Raw genomic sequence first — 24,905 nt, 5'->3', positions numbered from 1 at the left:
TTGTACTTGATCAAGGAAAACAATACATTTTTTGTATAAGTTTAGACTAGTTATGTGGTGGTGAGAGTTGATACCTTTAAATTTATGTGTATATTTTGTTCAGTCAACAAATATTTGGATTTTCTGTGTTTCCTAATCTCTATTTTGAGGCCAGAAATAAGGTACCCATCAGCGGCGTTAAACATTTTCTACAACCTCTTTGACTGAATAATTTCCTCAAAACAAAACCTCTCACCACTGCACTGGTCTCCCAAATCCTTAACTCCTCCACAGCACCTTAACCACGAAATCAAACTTTGACTCCATTGGCTATCAATTTCTTATCACCTCTCTCGTTGCTCCCTTCGTCACCCGAAAGGTGAAAATATGTCGAAGAGGGAGTAAAAAACAAACCAAGTTCAAGTAAAAACAACATTACCATCACATTTTGGTAAATAAATGAAAATAATATTGCGTAAAAAAGTTCAAGTGAAAACAAACTTAAAAAAAAGGTTCCTTCAAAAAAAAAAAAACTTAAAAAAAAGGTAACTGGATATTTAGGAAACTTAAGAAGATAAATATGCATAATTGATTGACGTCTAGTGCGAATCAATTATACATATCTAATTCAATCTTAATTATTTATAAAAAAAATGTTGAGGAAATCTTATAAGAATTTCTCGATGTTAAATTTAGTACTCATGGAGTCATGGTACAAAATTAGAAATCCTTCCTAATTTCCGCAGATGGTGTAATCTGATGGTGAGTCTAAGAGAGCATCCAAAGCAGCAATTGATTAATAAAACTTCCAAAAGGTATGCGAAATATATCTTCATTAAGGTATTATACAATCACATCTTTGCTAGTCAATGTTAGACCGACAGCTCTCATTTAATTTCCAACCATTTAAATAAGTTACTCTTAGATAATGTTTGATGCATAATTGGCGAATCATATTATATTAGCAACAAAGCATGATTGAATTGGCAAATTGGATTTTTTATATCAATTGTTTCAGATACACAGTCGATATAAGGACCAATAATTTCATACACTTTATGATAGAGGATATAATAGATCAATGGCCCACAGCTATAATTGCATGAATTTGAATGGACAGTATTCTATTATAGGTGTTTTTATGTGAATGGGATTCATGAAAAGTTAGCAACTTAGCATGACCCACGTCATCCAGTTATAGCCAAAACCAATAGGAGAATGAGTTGGAAGTCAAGTTAGAAACAAACCACAACAAAACCAAACACAAATGAAATGCGTTAGGACAACAATGCTACACACTTCAAATTCGATTCTTGTTCCCCTTTGACCAAGGATGCAACTAGCAGCCCGTGGTATTCTAATAAGATTGTTCAACAATTTATGCATTTTATATTTGGAAAATGTTAATGAGTGCCTCAGGCACTTGTTAAAGTATTTGTTAACCAATGTCCTTAAGGCACTAGTTAAAGATTCAAATATAGAAGTAATTTACAAGTTTTATGTAGATAAATTACTTTTTAAACTTTCAATGTGTTGAATACATCATTCCTAAGATAAAATTTCCTTTTTAAACTTCTTAACAAGTATCTCAAGGGCACTTGTTAACATTTCCCAAGAAATATTGTCTTAAAAATTGTGTATTCTACTTTTTGATAGTTAAAAAGTGTAGTTTTTAAATCAAAATTTGACTTTTCTACTTTTAAACCTTAACTAATGCCCCGGGGGCACCGGTTAACAAGACCTTTATATTTTTATGTGATGCATAGACATCCACCTCTTGTACACCTACATAGTGTCTACATAGTATCTGATTAATTCAACTACATAATATGATTAACAAGATGTCATGAATGTGTCATTCAGACATGCACTTTATAGACAAATTATAGTGCAGTATATCTTAATCCACCACTCGAAAATTGCTCAAAACTTTCATTGGCAATCAACATCTCCCTCGAATCGAACGGTTAAAAGGTTAACAAGTAGTGAAAACAATTATGAATTACATTTTGAAGCACATCTTTTTGTTCTCTTTTGCTTTTATCAAATTGACACCGATCAAATCATTATCTTCGGCGTTACAAGGGTCGTAAACTTCCACTTCCAAATGCCAACATTAGTCACCATTAAAGTATCGAACTATTTTCACAAACGAAACCATCATCACCATAGAACATGCCTACTTTTTTATATCCTTAAAAAGTAAAAGATCCCTCTATGATACGAACAAAAATAAAAAAAGTTAAAAGCTCCATCTATACAAAAAATGAAATTAAAAGTTCAGTACTAATTACACCCAGACTTGTACTTTTAATCCAAATGTTGTTCATCATTGTCCTCATCATCATCTTCCTCCACCTCATCATGTTCTTGTAGATCTGCAAGAGAAAAGCTCCTAGACTTAAAGCTGCCTAATCTAAGCCTCATATGATTAGCATAAGATTGAGGCATTCTATTATTAAACTGTCTCATCATCACTTCTTCTTGTGGATTCTTCTTTTCCTCCATTGAAGAAGATGAAGATGATGGTGATCCTTTTGTTGTGACTTCTTTCTCTCCTCCTTGATCTTCATCATCATCCTCATTCACAGACAAAAGAGGCATTGATTTTGGATTGAAACAAGAATAAAAAGATTTCCTTGATAACTTTGATGCAATTAAAAGCCTTCTCCTCTTGTTGAATGGATTCTCTTGCTTCTTTAGTTCAGTCACAGTTGTCACTTGAGATAGATCCGAAAATGACTTTGATTTTCCTATAAAATGATTCGATAATCCCTTCCTGATTCGCTTATATTAAAAAAATCACTAACCCTTATCAGAAAATTCATAATCATCCACACAAATTTAACAAATAAAAAACCTAATAATCAATCATCAAACCAAAACAGAAAAAACACACACATAAAAACCTAAAAGAAATTCAAAATTAAAAACACAAATCAAATACATAAGATTGAAAGTAAAGTAAAAAAGCATATCAAAACCCATGCAACACAAAAAATTCAATTAGAAAAAAATTAAAAAAATCACCATTTCAGATTGAAAGAGAAAACAGATAATTAAGGAAAATTAACAAATTAATCAAGAAATTAAGAAAAAGAGGAACTAACTTGATGGGAAGAGAGTCTTCTAAGGAATCAAGAGAATTCAAACCCTTAAACTTGCTCTGAACTTCATCATCATCATCTTCATCACGGTTTCTCTTCGGTGAAACATTATCGTTTTCGATGTCACTATCATCCGGTGTTCCGATCGATGAAGAACTCTCCGGTGAGTCACCGGAGAAAAACACGTTCCCAGACGGACGGTTCCCCGCTCCGGCGAACGGCGGTGATGATGGAACGTCGATGGAGAAAGTGGGTCCCACCATCACATCCATAAAAATGAGAACAAAAAACACAAACAAAGGAATTCACGAAGAACAAAGACACAGACAGAGAGAAAGAGAGTACGAGGAACCGAACGAGTTTCACGCTACCTATGATGTTTTTTTTTTTTTTTGAGAGAGAAAATGAGAAATGATAATGTTTTTTTTTCGCCGGCGGAGAAATAAGAAGTTTACACTGACGTGGAAACGATGGTGACAAAAATTCACGTTTTAATAGTTAATTACGATTAATAATTAATTATTGTGAGGGAAAATGGAATGAAATTGTGAATCCTTATCTACAACTTTTAATGGCATGAAAGGATAACAGCAACGTTTTAGGGGATTATGTTCAATTATCCTTGTCTAAATTTGCCGTTTTTATCTTATTTTAAATTAAAAGAATTTTTTTATATTCATGCATTTGACTCTTGGAAAAATATTACTTTAAAGTATAAAAAATATCTCAAAGACTAATTTGACTACTGATGTGAAAAATTAAATATTTTTAGACAAAAAAAAAATATATATTAAATTAAATAAAAATAAAAGGATCTGGAAGCAAATGATTTGACTTTTTGTAACAAAAAAAAATGATCTGACTTTTGATTTTCAAGAAATTAAATTAGTCCACCCAATTAGCATCGAGGAGATTTGAACTTGAAACTTTGAGGAGGAGCACGCTTATATGATCGACTCCCTCCGGTCACTATTATAAGCAAAAATTATCTTTTTAGATTCATTCAATAAATGATGTATGCGGTCTATGTATAGACTAGATACATTATTTATTTAAATGAATCTAAAAAGTGAACTTTTGCTTATAATAGTGACCGAAAGGAGTAAGTCAATACCACCAAACCAACTCAAATGAGTTTCTTGAATATTTTATTATATCATCTTTATCAAATATTGATTTATTCATAATTATCATAAATAGAAATTATAAGATATTAAATAATATTAAATTAATATTAATTAATAAATCAAATTAATTAATTAACTTAATTAAATTAATATTTTAAAAAATATATTAAATCAATATTATAAATGAATTATTAATAAAATTAATTAAATCGTAAGGATCTAATTCATCGTTTTTTTTGTTACAATCTAATTGATCGTGATTTCTAAATACTTATAGGTCATGTTAACCAATGCCCTGGTGCATTGGTTAAGGAAACTAAAAAAAGAAAGTTTTAAAATGAAAATAAAACTTTTTATGTTTTTGAAGAGTTGACAACACAAGTTCCAATGTAAAAATTACTACATTTAAATTCTTAACCAGTGCCCCGGGGGTATCGGTTAACATTACTCATACTTAGCACCTTAAATTTGCGGTTTTTATCTCTTTTTTTTTTTTATGTATCTTATTCTTTTTTGTGGTGTCCGGAATTCGAACTTCGAACTTTGCATATATTATGCATTGTCCTTACCAACTGAGTTAAGCTTATGGGGACGTATCTTATTCTTAAATTGAAAGAATTTAATATATTTAATATTTATACATTCGACTCTTGGATAAATATACTAGGATAATGTTTGTAAATAATCAATTGAATTTTAGTTGAATATGTATTCATAAAGCTAATAATCTTTCATAAAAAATGAAATGACATAATTTGAAGTTAACATTGAGAATAAAAAGAAAAGACAATGAAGGAATTTAAGATATAAAAATACAGAATTTTGGGAAAATGTGATTCATAACCAAAACCTGAAAGCTTGAAAAAATTCTTCATATTGCTATAATTGATAAATTGACATAAAATAGGATCATAGGCAGGCCTACTCTGTGCCTGTAAGTGTTTACTGTCAGAGACCTTAGTGACAATAAGTGTATACTGCCAGGGACCTAACTGGTAGTAAATATGCACAGTTAGGGACTGAAAAACAAGTCCTCCTCAGCCACATAACAACTTCATTAAGGAAATGACCCAGTTCTTGTCGAAGAGTAACACTTCGTTGGGACGAGTTTGGACATATTTATTTTCGGTTCATGGATATTGATTTTCAAGGATATTAATTTTCGGTTCAAGGACCAAAGTGATAATTTTCTACTTTCACTTTAGTCCATGTGACACCTCTTTGTCGGCATAAAACAACATCATCAGTTAACAAAATTATTTAACGTCAGGGACTAAAGTGATAACATAAGTGCATATTCAGAAACTACTTTATATTTAGTCATAAGTCATGGACCTTTGTGACAACAAGGTGCAGAGTCAGAGATGAAAGTGATTATTTATTCAAATTAAATAATATTTTTTAGACAAAAAAAAAAAGAAATATATATTGAATTAAATAAATATAAAAAGATACAGAGATAAAAGATATTTTATTATATCATCTTTATCAAAATTGATTTATTTATCATTATGATAAATAGAAATTATAAGATATTGAATCGATGTTGTATATAAATTATTAATTAAATTAAATAAATCTTGTACAATGAAAAAATAATATAATTAAATCATCTTGAAAATTAAAAAGGACCTAATTCATCGTGATTTCTAAATACTTATATGCATTTGTTGAGCCTAGACATGACAATGGGGTAAGGTGGGGACGCGTTTTACCCTCCACTTTCATATACACTACTCTCATATACTTATTTGTTACCCTACGCGTACACGGTGAAGATGAGAAATATAAATGCATTCCCGTCTCTGACGGATTCGTGTATCCCCGCAGTGGATTTTTTTTAATAAAAAATAATAATATTCAGCTCCGATGTTGTAATGCATAATCCAGCAAAGAGATGATGGTGATTGATGACTAAGGTGATATAGAAGAGAGAGACCGAGACGGTAAGATATGAAAGGAGAAAAGAAAGAATTATGATACATGTGCTATTTGACTCTTAAAAAAATATAATGTATTTAAAGTACATTATATTTTTAACAACCTTAAAATAATAAAGTTATCAACTTTACTCTTTATATATATATATATATATATATATATATATATATATATATATATATGGGTTTTGATAGAAGTCATTCATGAAGGTGTTTTTTAACAACTCACATCTCAAAGTGTGATTTCCACTTTTTAGTTATAACTTTGCTAAAAGACACCTTCACAAAAATTAGTCGGTGTCTTTTACCAAATGTTCATAGAATAATTTGCTAAAAGACACCTTCATAAAATGTGTCTTCTAGCAAAACCCTATATATATTTGACTCTTCAATTTTTTTAGGCTTAATAGTATTTTTGGCCCTCTAAGTATCAGGAAATTGCGATTTTGACCTCCTAATAAAATAAAATACAATCCAGCCCCACTGTCTTTTTTTGCAGTTTTGGCCCCCATGCCAGTTTTGACGAAGTCAACGCTGATGTGGGTGCCATGTGTGTATTTTTTATTTTTTAATTAAAAAAAATAAAATAAAATATTTAAAAAAATTACACACGTGGCGTCCACGTCAGCATTGACTTGGTCAAAATTGACCTGAGGGGCCAAAACTGCAAAAGGGGTAGTACTTAGGGCGCTGAATTGTATTTTATTTTGTTAGGGGTGAAAATTAAACATTGTTGTTTTGCGCGTGAATGAATGTCAATGATATTTGTTTGGTTTGGTTTGGTTACTTGAGGATGAATGTGTGAATTTATTGGTGTTGTTATGTATAATGGTGTTATGTAAAACACAAGTTCATCAATCATGACCATGTTATCTTTATGTTTTGATCATGAACATGTAATCTTTATGTTTTGATCACTCTAAAAATTCCGTCAAATTGCTTTGTACGTAACTTTAGTTTTTGATAGAATTATTTATATTGATTTCAACTTCTAAAGTTTCAAATTTGCATTATTTTTTTTGGTAGATTCAAATTTGCATTATTATTGACATTGATGTTATTTTAACTCATTTTCATCAAATGGATAGAAGAAGATATTCATCATAATTATATTGTGTCAAATAATGTTATTTTTTATTTTTACCATAGTTTACATTATTTTTTCTTTGATATTTTAGCCACATATACACCAAATATCTGGATCTGCACCCATGATGTTTACCTATGTACATAAATTGCAAATAGCACTCTCTCCTTTGCCAAATGTTTTCTTCTTATAAAGAAAATATAGTTTTCAATGAGCAAGGTGGAGGAGAGAAGTACTCCCCCACTCTTCATTCCCTATCACGAAAAGTATTAGTTTCTCCATCTTTGTGATTCTTTACAGAATTATGTAATTTAGTAAATAGAAAATAATAAATTCTATAATTCAATACAAATCTAAAAAAGTATATAAAAAAATTTAGAAAAATATTGTTATGTTAATGCGGTTCATATGCTTTTTTGTTTGTTTGGTAACTTTTTCATTTAATAATATAATCTTATTCCATGTCTATTGCATAACCATGGAGTACATTTGAAGAATATTTCCATTTTGAGAACAAGTATGCGAAAACTCGATTTTGCACACTTAAACAAACACGTTTGCGTCTTGAATTTGCTCTTGCGTGCAAGTTTATAGATGCAACTACTCCTATAAATTCAACATATATAATAGCCTCTAGTTTATAGCACCTAAATTAAAATAGGCTCGTGGGTTGCAATTAAATTCACTTTTTTCAAGTCAAAGGATCTCCTAATACGAGTTTCTATAAAAACTAAAGTTACAAGCTCAAAAAGAAAACATCTATTTTCACTCCTTTCAATTTTTATGTATCTTTTATACAATTTTTTTTTTCCATCACATATTCCATTTTTCTTTCTTTCTTCTTTTTGAGGCATGCAAGATCGCAAATTCAATCCTCCTAAACCACTATGCTAGAAGAATAATTATATGTTGATAATTTGTAAAACGTGATTGTTAGGAAAAAGTCCATTTGTCCAAAATATGAAGCAATACCACCAAATGCGCAAACTTGATCAATAATACAATTCATCTCAATTTAAGCGGAGGAGAAATTGACGGATAACTCAAAATGGATTATTAATTTAGTGTTGGGAGAGTTGATAAAGCGACTCTTTCTCAAGAAAGTAATGCGTGTTAGATATTATCGGAGTCCAACTCAATTTAAAAAATTTTGCGTTGCTGTCAACTTGGTGATTGGTCTTTTAGGAAGTAAAGAAGGCATAAACTAAGGATACCTTAAAATCTTTACTAGGGTAAAGACCTTAATTCTTACGGTGAGGAAAATAACCCAGACAAGGATTTGACGTTGACTAATAGCTATCTTCCAGCATATGTACAAACTTTCATGATTCATACAATATAAAAAAATTTCTTTTAGAGTTACAAATTGATAAATGGAGGGTTTCTCTATTGATTTACTATGTTAATACTTAATAGCTTAACCATTTTGTCCATTATTTGATGTGAAAATGTGTTGAATTAGGTTAAGACTTTACATTTTCTTTCTTTAAAAGGCATGGCTTTACCAACCTTTTGGAACAAAATCAATGTTTGATAAAAAAATATTAATAAATAAATCAGTTTATCTGATCCTGAGTAGAATAAACATTGTTCAAAGTTTATAGGTCTCACCTAATTACTTAATCAAATAAGTTCTCATTTGAATGTTTGGAAACATTTTTTTTCGGGAAGTAGTTATTCTTTTCAGAATGTTTTTTTAAAGAAGCTCTTAATCATTTTAAAAAAAAAAATAAACACTTTAATTTTACTTTTTGCTTGAATAACTTAAAAATGTCAAAAGTAGGTAAATTATGTGCTCCATCCTCATAGGTTGTGTGATTATGCCCTATTACACATATTATTTCCATCTACATTACCTACACGATAATGGTAGCAATATGAAAGTATTGAACTTTTGGAATAAAAAGGGAATAATTTGTGGGATTCCAGCATCACTTAGGTCATCTAGGTTAAGTGCACATAAATTAGCAAACGACAACTTTAACTTATATCAACTTTGGCAGGGTGTTATAAAAGGTTGCAGTGGAAAATGTATTGGAATATTGAGTTTTTGATTGTAAATGCTTTTAGTGCATTGATAAAGTTTCAAGTGCACCCATCAAAAGGACCCCAAAAGGTATAACGCAAAAACATGTGCACAAAGTTGTAAGAATACATGACTTGAGACAACAAGCAATAATGGCTTGGCTACAATTTTTTCTATACCAGTTTAAGCTTAGGTGTGTGTTCACATAGGAAAGGTTAATCCTTTCCCACCATGGGAAAGTTGATTCAATGATTAGATTAAGTGAAGAACATATTCTTAACATGTTCTCTCAACACTAGATTTTTCTTCACACTATTTTCTAACAATTTTAAAAATTAATTTTCAGAAATTAAAAAAATATAAAAAAATTCATATATATTTTTTTTAATTCTGTAATTCATTTAATGAATGTTAAAATTTTTTTTTTTTTGCAAAAAAAAATAATTATTTCAATAAAAATAAAATTTTGGAAACTAAGATAAGTTTTTATTTTTTTAAAAAGAATATATTTTTTAATTTCATAATAAAATAAGATATTCTGAAAAATCAAATATAAATCCTAAAAAAAAAAATTGAAATTAAAGTTTTTTATTTTTCTAAGAAAATAAAATTCTGGAAAATAAGGTTTTTGAAAATAATTTGAAATAAAATTCTGGAAAATTCTGAATTTTTTTTTTTCAAAAAAAAAATTCTAATATTCAATAAATGAATTACAGAATTTTAAAAAAAAATTATCTGAATTTTTTTATATTTTTTTAATTTCTAAAAATTAATTTTTAGAATTTTAAAATTGTTGAAAGATAGTGTGAAGAAAAATCTAGTATTGAAAGAGCATGTTAAGAATATGTTCTTCACTTAATCTAATCATTGAATCCAACTTTCCCATGGTGGGAAAGGATTAACCTTTTCCATGTGAAATGCCACCTTAAGCTTAATGTATAAGGTATCCTTTATAGGAAAGTTTAAAGGAGTTGCTAAACTTATAATCACAAAAACTTTAAAGATCACCTGCAATCCAATAATGCAATGAGAACTTTGTGCATGATTGAATTGACCGTAACTTTGAAAAACCAAGGTATGTTATTGTGATTTTGCAACTTCAACAAAAATATAATGTCATTGTTATTTCACTATATTTACTATCAATCCAAACATACATTTCATGGAGGCAGAGATGACAATTGGACCTAAGGTCAGTGGAAAATCCACAAAAAATACCCATGATAAAAGGGTAAATGCCCACATTGTTTGGTCTAGGTCTGGTCTTGGACAATTACCCGCAAATTTGAATGGGTATGAGCGTAAGTACTACACTCTAGTGCCTAGCCCGTCCCACGCTGCACATTATATATATTATAACTATATTTTTATGTAATTCAAAAATTAGTTAATTAATCCGAAGTCTTTGATATTTATTGTAATATGCACTTGTTTTTTTTATATTTTTGATCCTTTTTATTTGACTAAATACTACGATATGTAATATTTATAAGTTGATTTAAGAGATTTTAGACCATACTTTAATTAAGTTGTGATCATTTTTGCTATTTATAATTATTGTCTTTTTGTTGTTAAAGTGGGGTAATAGGCGCAAGTACGAGAGCTTCGGTGCCCATAAGATACCGAGATGGGCACCGAGTTTGTTGCCCACGAGGATATGTGCACGGATATGAGGATTTTTCATAAACGTATGTATGGAGATGGACACTATAGTACCTACCCAAATGGTACCCATTGTCATCCCTACATGGGGATAAATTGTCATATCACTTAGAAGCAATTTCCTTCTTTCTCTCTCTTTCTTTCTTCAATAATGTAAAAATATTTAAGAATGTCTTACTTAGACACAAAATATTGGACAATAATTCGAATGTGTGTGATGTCAGAATCGAAGAAAGAGAAAAATTACTATAAAGCTCAAAAATCATATATAAATATGATGTTGATATCAAATTTTGTGTCCAATAATAATTTCAATCTTTAAGAACTCAGATTATACAAAATTGCCTCAAAATTATGGAGTGCTGCCTTGGATAGTTGCCTCAAAAAATAACAATGGTTAGGTCTGATGAAAAGCATGCCTCTCATCTGAATATGATAATGGAAAAATTGAAGAAAAGAAGAAGAAGAAGATTGAAGAATTGAGGAAGAAAGCTCAGCATTCCGTTCATCTTTGTTTATGTTTCACAATTGTGATGTTTGAGGATTGTTAAGAGTTTCCCCAAAATACCACCAAGAGTTATAACCAATTTGCATTCAATAATTTTCTAGTTTTTACCATGCTTTACATGCTTAATGTTGTGTAATTTTTGCTACATAATAGTGCAATTATAGCTAAAGAGGGTCTCATCACTCTTCGAGTACAATTTATATATGAACTGACTTGGATGGAGGACTCTGAGGTTTTTTGTTTCTACATTGATAATATTGATAATATTTGGTTAATTTTGTATTGGCTTTATAGGTATGCATTTGTTTGAAAAGTTTCTATGCAATGTGATATGAATTTAGTTGCAGATTATTAACTCATCCATCGCTGTGCTACGTACCATTGCATAATACTATGGTAGCAATACGAAAGTATTGAACTTTTGGAATAAAAAGGGAATAATTTGTGGGATTCCAGCATCATCTAGGTTAACTGTACATAAATTAGCAAAAGACAACTTTAACTTATCAACTTTGGCAGGGTGTTCCAAAAGGTTGCAATGGAAAATGTATTGGAATATTGAGCTTTTGATTGTTAATGTTTTTAGTGCATTGCACCCATCAAAAGGACACCAAAAGTTATAAGGTAAAAGCATGTGCACGAGGTTGTAAGAATACATGACTTGAGACAACAAACAAGAATGGTGTGGTTACAATTTTTTCTATACCAGTTTAAGCTTAATGCATAAGGTCATCTTTTATAGGAAAGTTTAAAGGAGTTGCTAAACTTATAAACACAAAAACTGAGAGCACCTCCAATAATGCAATCTACAATGGAGAACTTCGTGCATGTTTGAATTGACCGTAACTTTGAAGAACCAACAACGTCATTGTTATTTCACTAAATTTACTATCAATCCAAACATGAATTTTCATGGGACCAAAATGTCACATCACTTAGAAGCAATTTCTTTCTTTCTTTCTTTCTTCAACGATGTAAAAATATTTAAGAATGTGTTACATAGACACAAAAAAGTTGGACAACAATTCAAATGCGTGTGGTGTCAGAATCGAAGAGAGAAAAATCAACATAAAACTCAGAAATCGTGTATACACATGGTGTTGATATCAAACTTTGTGTTCGATAATATTTTCCAATCTTTAAGAACTCATTGATTCCACAAAATTGCCTCAAAATTATGGAGTCCTGCCTTGGATAGTTGCTTGAGCATGTTCCCGTCCTTGTGACACATTGTCTTGTTGGCACACTCAAATGGTGAACTTAGTCAACTACCAACTATATGGATTTAAAGACATGCTATGAACAACTGTTGGAGCTACGTTACGTACCCACCATCGCAGATAGTGCAGATGAGAGCTTATAGATACATGGTCAAAATTGATCAAAAATAAGCATTGATGCTTTACACATTTGAGATATTGATGGGTCAAGGTGTAATTAATGTGGACCAGAGTATAATTAATGGATATTATGTTGATGAAAATAATATTGTTAATAATGAAGGGTTGTACCACAAAAAATAGTCATAAAGATGGTAAATAGAAGGGATACAGTGCTTATTGGAAAGGGGGGGAAAAGGTAAAAATGAGTGCAATATACACATTGAAAAGAAGTAATCAATAATAATCAAATGCCATGGTGAAAAGGTGATGACAAATTGAACAAGGATTCAATGGCACAATTCTTGTACAAGTCAATAGCACAAATTAGAAACAACACAAACTACTAAAAGGGTTGAAGAAAGTACAGGTAAAACAACCATATAGAGTAAAAGTGAACGTGCAATGATGCAACTGAAAGGGATGAATATTCCATTACAAATATGTAACAGTAACCGACATTTGTAACTTTTGCAAGGCAAGTTGTATGGTGGTCCACGTACCTGAACATTATTTAATTAAAATACCTACAAAGCTTGATACTGCCTTCTAGAAATAAAAGCACATGGACCTCTTTGTCCTCACAACTACAGTGACCAAATTGATATCAGTTTAACAAAATGGATGGAAAACAAATATGATTTGAGGCAACCATATTTGTTTTTACAAAACTGACGGATCTAGTCACTATATCAGACGTTCCAACAAGGATCGTGAACTTATATTTTTGGAGGCCAATGTCAAATCATTGTTGGAATTTTGTACGATTTTCAAGCGGTCTGTAGAACTTGCCCTTTCATAAAGCTAACTTGGTATAGAAGTTTTGGTTGTAGAAATGTAAAACCTAGACGTCCATAACCAAACTTCGTATAAGGCTTTTTGAAACCAAGTTCTACAGTCTACAATCTGCATCGTTTGGCTCATGAGATCGATTGGTGATTGAGCCGTGCGGCTTTTTTTTTATCATAAATGATAATGATCTCTAGAGTTTTGGAGAGAATAACAAAACAAAGTCAACAAGTAATCAAGGAAGCAACGATCATCAAAGCAACATATTCCTATGAGCCTCTCCCATCAGTTTTTTTTTATCAGAAAAAACACATCTTAATGCATTTTTGTTTACAAGTTATTAGTTTCAATGCATCAAAATCAAATTGAAGAGGCTTTTTGTTTACAAGTTATTAGTTTCAATGCATCAAAATCAAATTGAAGAGGCAACAACTTGATGCTATAGGGAGGACATACGTTGGAGTATTTTCCACCATAAGTCCACACACTCTTATTTTGCGAAAGACACCCTTAGAAAATTATGTGAAACAAGCAATTCAGAAGGGTTTCCCCCTACGATACTGATGACTGAACATTTTGTTAATCTAAGCTTATAAACTAAATTCATGTATACTAAAAAATTGTACATTAATTCTGCATATTACAACGATCCTGCTACAAACTGAATAATTAATGATGAAAATGGAAAAAAATAATTAATTACCTTAGCAAGGAGTATGACCAAAGGACCTCATTGGAAGGTCCATACTTATTGACCAAGGATCATAACCTATGGTACACTTAGAGATTGCACATCTTTTACATAAACCCCTGTTAGAGGGGGATACAAAACTTCATTTTCATGGAAATACATCAGATATTTGAATAGAACTACTCAGAAACTTCCTCCTTAGAATCTAAGCAAAACCTATCTCATGCACCGCAAAGCTCCAATGAAAAATTATATACAGTAGCCATCCATCTGATGAGGGGAATCGATTATCGTTGCTGTTTGACATTTATAAATATAGGATTCGGAAACTACACAACTGCTGAAGCCGTACGACGAAGATCGGGCATTCCATTGCCATACTTTCCACTAAGCTGCGGAATTTTCATGCTTCCATGTCTTGCAGGCTTCGGCCGGTAAAGACACAAAAGCATTTCTTCCAGCTTCTGTACTGTGTATTTTGCATATTTATTGGAGCTGTTATCTTGCTCAACCAAGGGACCATAATTCTGCATGTAACTCCGGTAAACAGGCACCACAGCCTGCACTATAAGCTGACACGTCTTCTCTCTCAGATCTCGTTCTACCATGATCCAACCTGACTGCTTGGAAAACATCTCATCAAAAACCTCGTTGAATTTTTTCAATCTTTTCTTGACCAGATCACGAGCAGTGGCACGCCCTCCCGAGAAAAGAATCAGCCCTTCCCTACTCAAATGTCCAGGGAGCTTTCCCCAGCTATCACGCAAGAATATTGTGGAGTAATAGTCCTTATACTGCTCGTGTTCCTTTAACCAAGAATCACCTAAAAGATCCCCAAGCTTTGTCCCTTTCAAATGTTTGAAAAGATGCCAGTGATTGTTCATTGCAAAAAAGTTGGACAACATAGGATCATCATAAGCCTTGATCCACGTCTCCAAATTTAATTCCACGGCTTTCAATATGTTCAAAATCTCATTAACGAGGAGCCTCTCCTGAAAGCTTTGACGTTTCCAACTTCGGTGAATGATCAGGACTTGGGTCAGTATAGGCTTATAGTCGTCCCCCAAGAGTTTATTGCAGTAATCAGTTATAAAGCTCACCAATCTTGGGACACTTCCATCTGGAGGAGGAGGGTTCGGCCTCTGTAACTCTACCTGAACCAGAAGTTCCCAGAAAATTTCTGCAGCCCCATCAATCACACTCTTGATAAGTTCCCTTGTCAAATTTTGGATTTCAACGCACGCATCTCCCCCAAAAAGACGGTTGAAATCCAGTCTCAATTTGTTCAACGACGCAAAAATATCCAACAACTTCAAAAGCTTAATGGGATCTTTCTTACTCTCCGTAACAGTCTTACCGAACTGAAGAAATGCAAGTATACCGGCTTGTGCAGCTATCTTTGAGAAGCAACCCATCCACACATCACGTCCAAGCCTCTCAAACACATCGTTACAAAGCTTATACTCAGCCTCAAACAAATGTTTCACTGCAAACTCCAAATGCTTTCCCCACTGAGCTATATACACCTCTATGCTCTGCACATCATTGAACTCAGAAACTGAGATCTCAAGGTAATCCAAATTCAGCGCCTGCAAACTCGCCCTCACATTAGAACTTCTAACTTCGACGTAAATCGACACACACTTGTCAAGTCTATCATTAGCTCTCAACCTACCAAGAATAGCCTGCAATTTGTGAACAACAGAAACAGGCAAAGGTGAAGGCGCAATGCAAGCCTGATCACCAAGAGAATCCGACAACATAGGAAGCGGCACACTGTTTTCCGTTAAAAGCAACCTAAACTCATTCTCTAATTTATCCAAAGCAGCATCTAACAAGCCACCATCCAAATCACCATTCTGCGATCCCTTAAGACTCTCCAACTCCTTCTTCAAATTCTTAAGATAAACCTGATCTGCAACCGAATTATCTTCTAAATACTCAACTATATCATCCAACCACTGAATAGCCAACCCACAATTATCTCCCAAAAACCTCAATGCCTCCTCAAGACGCTTCAAAACCGACAAATAACCCGGCAGATCAATCCGCGGATCCGACAACAACGACTTCTCAAGTCCATGAACCGCATCGAAAACCTTCAAAACAGCAGCCGCAGGACCAACAGCCCTATTAATATGGCCTCCAACCGCCACAAGAGCATCCTTTTCAGCCCGAATCGGCCTCACCGCGGATTCAAGCCAAGGCAACCTTACCCTAATTTCATCTAACCTTGGCCCTGCTTTCTCTAATGCTAATCCAACACTCTTTGATTTGTCTAAACTAAGTTTCAATGATTTACTAGCTAAAATCAAATTCTCAATTCTACTATCACTTTTCAAACTAACAGAACCAGAACCAGAACAACCAGAACTAGAATCAGCCATTAAAAACACTCAAAATAAACAAATAACAACAATTGTTAACTTATTTGAGATGGGTTTTTTGTCTTTCTAATTTTCCTTATTTGGGCTATTTTTCATTGGAATCATCGAAAATGTGGTTTTTGTGATCAACCAAGAAAAGGGTATTAAAAAAATTGAATTTTTAACTTACCACTGATAAAATAGATAAGAAATTTGTACTTGGGCTATCAAATCAAAAAAAGAAGAAAAGGGTTTTGAGTTAAAATAGGAAAGAGAGAGAGAGAAGGGTGAGTTAACTCACCGAGTTGAGATAATGGTGAATGGAGAATGAATGGAGTAGATGAGAATCTGAATCTGTGTAGTGATGAGAGAGAAACCCTAATGTGTAGAGAGAGAGAGAGAGAGTTTGTGTTTTTGGGGTGATGCAAAGTGCATGACAGAAGGGAGAGAATGGTTCTACTTTTTCTGAATATCTATCATAGTTTAATTATTCTTCTCTCTCTCTCTTTACTTTGAACGTTCTTTCAATTTGTTTATGCTTCTACTTTTCTCGATGTCTTTTCTCAAATCACATTGGTTTTTTGGGCATCTTTTTTATCAACTTTTCTCGATGTCTTTTTTCAAATTGTATGACGTTTTGGCCATTTCACAGTATTAAGAAATGTAATTAATATTGTGTAGGGAAGAGAAATTATGAGTTGTTTTACAAAATTATCCTTAATAAATAGTATGGAAAAGATAAATGAAATAATTGAAAGAAGAGGAAGTAATTAATAGTTAAGGATATAATAGGAAAAGTAACATTAATATTTCATTGGTTTTGTAAAACGACATATAATTTGAGACAAATTTTTTTTCCAAAGCGACATACAATTTGGGACGGAGGAAGTATTTTGTAATTTTATTAGGATTAGAATTTGCAAAAGAATAAAATAAAGCTTCTTCCTAAAAAAAAAATCTTGTTAATAAACATCGATATTGATTACACAAACTTTTATAAAAAAATTATCGTTTCTTTCAAAAAAAAAAACAAACTTATTGTTTAAAATCTTTAAAGAATGTTTTGGGACCAACTTGTGGCGCTGTCTCCCATAGGCAACCTTCTTAAGTCACTTACAGTAGGAGAGACTTGCAAAATTTTTTTAAAAAAAGGTTTGCATAATAAATATGGTTGCGGTTATGGTGCATAAGGAAATCCTTATGCACCATGCATAAATTCAGAAATGGTTTTTGTGAGTTGTACTCAAAAATCATTAGATGTACTTAATAGTTTCTAGCCCTGCATAAATCCCAACACAATTATGCCAAAATCATTTTGCTGTGGAAATAGTTTCTGTGAGTTGTACTCCAAAATCATTTATGGATTTAAGCAGGGTGCAAAAGGATTTCCTTATGCACCATAACTGAGTTAGACATATAATTTTTTTTTTCAGACGTAGTCTGAGTTAGACATAATTTTTTTTTTGAACAATCAAAAATGGAATTATATTAACCACCAAAAACAACTCTTCTAGCACAAGGTGTGCCAAAAGAAAGTTAGACATATAATTAAGGATGACAAAAATTATGTGTATATAATACTTCGTCTGTTCCTTTTTAAGTGTCGTTTTAGAATATTCACATCAAATTAGTGAAGTGTATTTTTTCACATTTTCTTTCTATCATACCCTCATTTTAATCCACCAATATATTCCTATTTTTTTCGCACACTTTCTTTTTCCAATAAATTTAATATGTTAACTTTCTTGTTATCTTAAAATTTAAACAAAATTTTGTTACCTATACTAATAGTTTCATGAATAGTTAAAATTCTATGAATAAGATGGGTAGTAATTGTTAAAAAATTCAAGTGCAAAATTTAAGAACAAATTTGATAGAGAAAAAAAAGATTTCATTAATGTTCAAAAGGAAGAAAGAGTGGAAGATAAGTGACACGGTGTGAATCAAAAGAAAAGTTAATTTTGATTAAAGGAGTTGGAGGAACGTTAATTTTTTTTAGCTTTTGATTAATGTGAAGTTGGAATAATTTTTATATTGACTTAAAATAATTAAAGATGTGCAATATTTAAAAAAATTGACAATTGCTTGTTAATCAAAATTAAGAAGTTTGAATACATGCAATTGCTTCTTATATTAAAGAGATCTATAGAATTTGAGTACAATCTCAAATAAATATATTACTAAAGACTTGAAATGCAAAAATATATATAATTCAAGAGTAAGAAGTTTGATCTATACATCAACTTAACTAAAACCAAAGATATAGCACCAAGTTTAAACATTCAAAAAACCGAAACACTAGTGACTGAACATTCAAAACAACTGTAGCAAAATTAGAAGTCCATAAACTATCTAAATATTCCCTGGTGGTGTTGCTTTAATGATCCTCGAGGCGGTAGCTAGACTCCTATGAATGTCTACCATCTCTTGTTTCTAAATTTGTTGGCTGAAAACAAGAAGAAAAATAAATAAGACAATGATTAGTAAATTGAAACACAATATTGAAACTGAAAAAAAAAAAAAAAAACACCAGAGTTGTCAAATATATCAATAAATGGCACAATGTTCGAGTACTTGTATTGCTCAAAAAAAGCACCAGAGTTGTCAAGATAAAAGTAAAAACACAACATTCAGTAATGATAGTTTCATATGATTTCATATCCAAAATTTGTATCATATTCCATATCAATTTCAACTGTTCTTTCACTTATGAAGAAGAAGACAAATCTTGTCTAATGTTTTGGTCTATAATCAGAATTATGTATACATGAAAGCAAGCATGAAAGAATCTATACTAACAGAATATAGCATCAGCAAATACAGACTATAACAAAAATGAGCCAGTCATAGCAGTTATACAAAAGTACACGTCTGGCTACATTCAACAAATAGGAAAACACACATATTTCAGATGCTAAATGATCGTGAAACTATGAGTCTCTATTATCCAAATCATATACTCAATTTCACAAAGCAACAACATACAAACATACTCTTAACGAAATGAAAAGCAACTGTCCAAGTTATCAGGCCAGAAGTTTGATGTTTTAAGGGGACTTATTTAAATAAAAAAAATTACTACTCAAACAGTGAAATGGATTGGAGTCTAATGTGACATCAAGGGATTTAAAAATAAATCAGCACAACTACCTGAAAGTTTCTTGTTTGATAGGATTAACTGTTTTAGGGCACTCAAACATCCCTGTGCCACACTTTTAGCATAAGCAGGATCCCATCCCTATAATTTCACAACCACATCTGCATTGGTATATGCAGTTATGCGATCTTTGATGTTTCTGTGTGTCTCCTCCCTTGCTGAATCTTCATCTGTATTTCATGCTATCAAAATCACTTCATCTGTATTTCATGATATCAAAATCAATTTTTAACAACATAACTAAGCTCTTATGATACAAGTGTTATATATAAGCTATTTATATAACAAAAGTTAAAATAAAGTAAATCTGTTTTCATGTAAGTTATAAGTCATTTTCATAAGCTCTCTCAAACCCTCTCACAAGTGTTTATGTCAAAAGATAAGTTCAAATAAGTTTTCTTCCCCTTGTTTAGTTTTCTCACTTCTCATCTCCCACCCACCCGCACCGTTTTGAAAAATTTCCAACAAAGGTTGGTTCAATCATGGATTCCACACTCTTCGCCTCCTGAATCTCCTATCCAACACACAATCTTTGTAATGATAAAATTTCTTCGAGTCAAGGGTCAAGTGACTCATATCTTGTTTTCAAGGTTCAAAACAAGGTTGGACTATTGGTCTGAAACTGAAGACATATCTTGTAAAAACAGCCAAATAACATATAAGCTAAAATCACCTGATGCTTCAATATGTGACAACCAGACAGTAAATCCTGCATAGAGATGTCGCCGTTTATCAGATCTTCCAGCAGCACCATGTTTACCTCCTAATGTTGCAACTGCTGCCCTTACATGACTAGCAGAGTACTCAAAAGTCAGAAGTAGAAAAATTGTGTTAGAACCTAGCAACAAAAGTATCCAGAAAATGAAATGAAGAAATTGACTTACCTACTTATGCTTGCAAGTACAGTGCCTTCGCCTTCGGCTACTGAGTCAGAACCTTCAGCAAGCAGCCCTGGAATACGATTACATTTGTTAATACACAACAATATAAAGGATTTAAGTGGCTAAGGTATTGAAGTTTGTGCAAATTGCAATCGTTGCAACCATGTCCTCTTAAAACAAGATGCATCACCATACTAATATCTTTCGAGTAGGGGGATTTTTTTGTTTTTTGTTTTTATGATTTATTCAGGAATCAACTCAAATAACTCTAAGATAAACCTCGGCCCAGGGTTGCAAGTCTAGGATTAATATCCCTGACAATGTTGGCAAAGTTCACTTAAGGTCCAACTCGCAAAAATATATCCAAATATTGGCATATCCCTCCAAAAACCAACTCGCAAACAGACCCTTGAGGTCACAACCCACTTTACCATGACAACGGACCCTTAAGGTCGCAACCCACTTTACCATGACCAACCACTTTTGGGTTTCCGGGATGGGGTCTGAAATGAATCAAGAAAAATGATGGTTGAAAAGCCATGAATTCCATTAACGACAGAGGAGGAAAAAAACTAGACTGGTTCCTCAATTTGTAACATATCTTTGTTAGTCCACAAACCCCATTTCAACAAGTTTAGATTTTGATTAGTGTTAGCGACTTCAATTTCCAAAACAGTGATGGCAATAAGAGAAAAATGGGTCTGAATTTCATGATTTTGGTGGTTATGGTGTCATGGTTTTGGTCATTTCCTACTACGTGTGCCTTGGCTGCAAAACAACAAGAGAATCTGAAGCTCAGGTTTGATCAAAATGGTGAATTCAAGATTTTACAAGTGGCAGATATGCACTATGCAAATGGAAAGACTACACTTTGCTTAGATGTTTTTCCTTCACAAAATGCTTCTTGCAACAGAAGCAACAACTACTAACTAACTTTTGCACTACAATTCAACCAGTCCATACAAATTACTGTCATCAAAACACCATTCAACCCCAAAAAAACAACACAGGCAGAAGAAGAAACTCTGATGCTCCAGAACAGTCCCAAAAACATAAACAGAAATGCGCCATCAGACTGTGTTGTTATTAGTTTCAATTCTCAAATGAACCGATATTGTCTACAAGTTTTATCACAACTAATTAAAATGGTCAAATTGATAAGTCGAACACTGTCATTTCGACTTTCTAGAAATACAAATGAAATAAAACTCACATTTCATTAATTCCCAACCATCTAAAATCATACTTCTTAGACTATCGACAATAGGGGTATCTACACCACACTGTGCTTAATCAAAAAAGAGTCTCAAGTAAGCTTTTTCTCTAAAAACTACTTTTTCTAAAATTTCTAGCTCTTTCAAAGTTTTACATCAAACGCCATGAGTCATGCTTACTCTAAACTAAACTTAAAAATGGATCAACCAACAAATAAACCACAAGATGAACAACGATAATACAATTATTAGAGCTTATACTCACTCAAATACTCTCTTTCTCTCTCTTATGTTTCTTCGATGTACCAAACGAGTGAAGTTATACAAACAAAATTATTCAAACCAATGAACACAATTTTCTGAATCAAAAACTTTTCCGAATAAAAAACTTGGCATCAAATCAAATTTAAAGCAAAGGTGAAGGACCACATAAATCAAAAAACCCAAATCAAAATCCATAAAATTTTAAATCACAAATTAGCAGCAATAAAATCAATTTAGCAAAGGTGGTTCACTAACCTTTCAGAGTAATAAAACCAAAGGTGATTCACCGATTGGACTGATTCAGAGATTATCGCAGGTTAGGGTTTGGGAGTGAGAAGAATCTGAATCAAGAGTGTGTAGGTTAGGTTGGGAGTGTGAGAGCGAGTGTGTGTGAAGGCATAACGAGGAAGAGGAACGAGTGAGGATGGAGTGTGGTGGGTGAGTTTGTGAAGTTTGAGTTTGAGATTTGGGGGGTTTTGGGGGAAAGTAAGAAAGCGGGGAAATGAAATTTTGGATAGAGAGCGTAAATGAAATTGCAACGCGCCTTTTAATTCATTTAACAAAGAAAAGCTGCGACAGTTGCTCCAAATGTGCATTTTGAGGCAGTTATAAGTTAAGGGTCGCAGATGAAGTGTCGCAATTTGCAGTTTTTCTTGTAGTGAGTTTTGAGATAAAGGTGTTGAATCATCTGAAGGCTGCCCCTTCTCAGTTGCACCCTTTGAGTTTGGTTTTGGTAAAGGTATTGCATTTGGTCTCTCTAAATGCATATTTACTTTTATTTTTTAAATTTCAATTCAACGTGTACCAATATTTATATTATTTCAATTCAACCTCTAGTACTTCTTCATCTTCATTTTGTGATAACTCTACAGAAGATAGACACTTTGATAAACTGTTCGTAAATTTGAACATAGAGAAGTCAGCTGTATTAGAATAACTATATAATGTAGATTGCATTGTATATGGCATAGGCTCCCTTTTTACTTCAATTTGCCCTTCTTTTTCTCTTACTTGATAGTTCATCTTTTCCAGTATTAATTGTTGAGGCAATTCTTACCACATTGATATGCAACTTTGTTGGATTTTATATATGACGTTTAGCTTTCACTCTTTATGACACTTTCATTCTGCCATTAGATTCTTCCTGACTTACTACAAATTCTTCTTGGTTTTTCTAGGAATTAGGGAGATTATTTCTTCACGGTATTGCATGGTATTCCTTGTCAACTTAATATATTAACATTTTCAGACGCTTATAATATTCGAATTTTTCAGCCTGAAAATAAATCAATATGTAATGCCTGAGAGTGGTGACATCAACAAGACTCATTCCAACATGTTAAACCCTTGTTGCATGTGGTAAAACTGCTATTAACTCTGAAACAATTGACTGGGATATTTTGACAAATTTTTTCATCTAAAAACATCCCATTAGTGTATAATTGATATTCTAGAATTAATATTTTTTTTTTAAAAACACTACATATTAGATTTTCTTGGTGCTGAAGCTAAGTGAGAATCACATTTTTCTATTTCTTTAAAGGAATTATTACTATCATCAGATTCAATTGTTATATGAAGTGTAGTTTGCTCTTTTTTTATTATTAATATTATAGTAGGGTTTCCTTAGAAACATCACATAAAATTTAAAGGCTTAGGATGCTTGCTAACTACCTTTGTTTCTATTACTATTCCCTTGTTCCCTTCATTTCTTAGTGCAACTATACCAGTTCATTAGTGCCATCTCAATCTTATTCTTATTTTGATACAATATCAAATATTCTATCCTAAAGATACAAATCATACAATTATAATTGAAAATTTAAAAAATAATAAGATAGTACAACATGAATAATGTGCTAAAGAGTTTTTTTTTTCTGTTTATATTTGATGCTGTCTAGTCAATATATTAATACTCTTTTGGTGCCAAGAAACATTAAAAAAATTGTTGATGTTGGCTGCCCAAGGAATTATTTGATGTGGATGTCTCCCAAATCTTTTCATTATGCAAAATATAGTGCGTATACTCTATGTTGTTTACAACATGGTAAATATATATCCTAGACCTATATGATGTTTTCTTTGAGATTTCATGTGGACAAGTTCATTAAGTTTTAAGAAGTGAAATTGATTTATTATTGATGCAAAACTTGTGTGAACCATGGTTCAAAATTTTAATGAGTTTAGAGAGTGGATCAAAATTAAACTACTTAAGAATTATTATTGTGATGACCTGAGTCATTGTTCAAAAGTCAGACTTTAAATAGGATGTTTATGTAGTATATAAAGGGAAGAATCCTTTTTTTTTTTTTATGACTTTTCCATTGGTCAAAAAATATCCTTAACTAACTTGCCGCTAATTTTCATGATGACCCATCAATTTATACACACATATATATTATCAAAGATGGTGACAACTAGGGTACCCATGGAAAAATGGTGGGTAATTTACCTCAACCAATAAACATTCACCTTTTTAGGTGGTATCCATAAACTATCTTGACCCTACCAATAAATTGCTCATCATGATTGGTTGGTGGGTAAATTACCCACCATTTTTCAAATGTAATCTAGAAAATTAATTACACATGAATAGAATGTTGAGAAGCCACTAATTTTGAGAAATAATATTATACTATTATCATGCATGTACCATTAAGATACACATGTTGCATCAACGTAAGACGAATCAAAAGTGTCCACCGAATACTACTCCCTCTGTTTTTTT

General features: G+C 32.1%; 2 protein-coding genes and 1 long non-coding RNA gene across 3 annotated transcripts; all 3 read right to left on the bottom strand.

Annotated features, from left to right (window-relative positions):
- Positions 1-1,981: 1,981 nt before the first annotated feature.
- LOC11421396 (uncharacterized) lies at positions 1,982-3,544 on the bottom strand. The gene is made up of 2 exons (XM_003588606.4): positions 3,090-3,544; positions 1,982-2,758 (listed from the first exon to the last, which is right to left on the bottom strand). The coding sequence occupies exons 1-2, from the start codon at positions 3,356-3,358 to the stop codon at positions 2,290-2,292; spliced, it is 738 nt and encodes a 245-aa protein (XP_003588654.1). The 5' UTR covers positions 3,359-3,544; the 3' UTR covers positions 1,982-2,289.
- Positions 3,545-14,189: 10,645 nt separating this feature from the next.
- Positions 14,190-17,186, bottom strand: LOC11432831 (exocyst complex component EXO70I). Its single transcript, XM_003588605.4, has one exon. It carries the CDS (start codon positions 16,680-16,682, stop codon positions 14,625-14,627), a length of 2,058 nt encoding a protein of 685 aa, XP_003588653.2. The 5' UTR covers positions 16,683-17,186; the 3' UTR covers positions 14,190-14,624.
- Positions 17,187-19,817: 2,631 nt separating this feature from the next.
- Positions 19,818-20,770, bottom strand: LOC120578261 (uncharacterized). The gene is made up of 3 exons (XR_005644213.1): positions 20,703-20,770; positions 20,492-20,610; positions 19,818-19,988 (listed from the first exon to the last, which is right to left on the bottom strand). It is a non-coding gene; the product is annotated as an uncharacterized lncRNA (long non-coding RNA).
- Positions 20,771-24,905: the final 4,135 nt, after the last annotated feature.

Source organism: Medicago truncatula, chromosome 1 (genome assembly GCF_003473485.1).
Source record: "Medicago truncatula cultivar Jemalong A17 chromosome 1, MtrunA17r5.0-ANR, whole genome shotgun sequence".
In the NCBI taxonomy this organism is placed as follows: Eukaryota; Viridiplantae; Streptophyta; class Magnoliopsida; order Fabales; family Fabaceae; genus Medicago; species Medicago truncatula.
This window is presented reverse-complemented; position numbering and strand designations above follow the sequence as displayed.

Excerpts from the sequence above, each read along its gene's own strand:
- LOC11421396 (XM_003588606.4), bottom strand. The coding sequence starts at position 3,358 with ATGGATGTGATGGTGGGACCCACTTTCTCCATCGACGTTCCATCATCA. Across the intron at positions 2,759-3,089 it reads GAAGACTCTCTTCCCATCAA|GAAGGGATTATCGAATCATT; the intron begins GTTAGTTCCTCT and ends TAAGCGAATCAG.
- LOC11432831 (XM_003588605.4), bottom strand. The coding sequence starts at position 16,682 with ATGGCTGATTCTAGTTCTGGTTGTTCTGGTTCTGGTTCTGTTAGTTTG.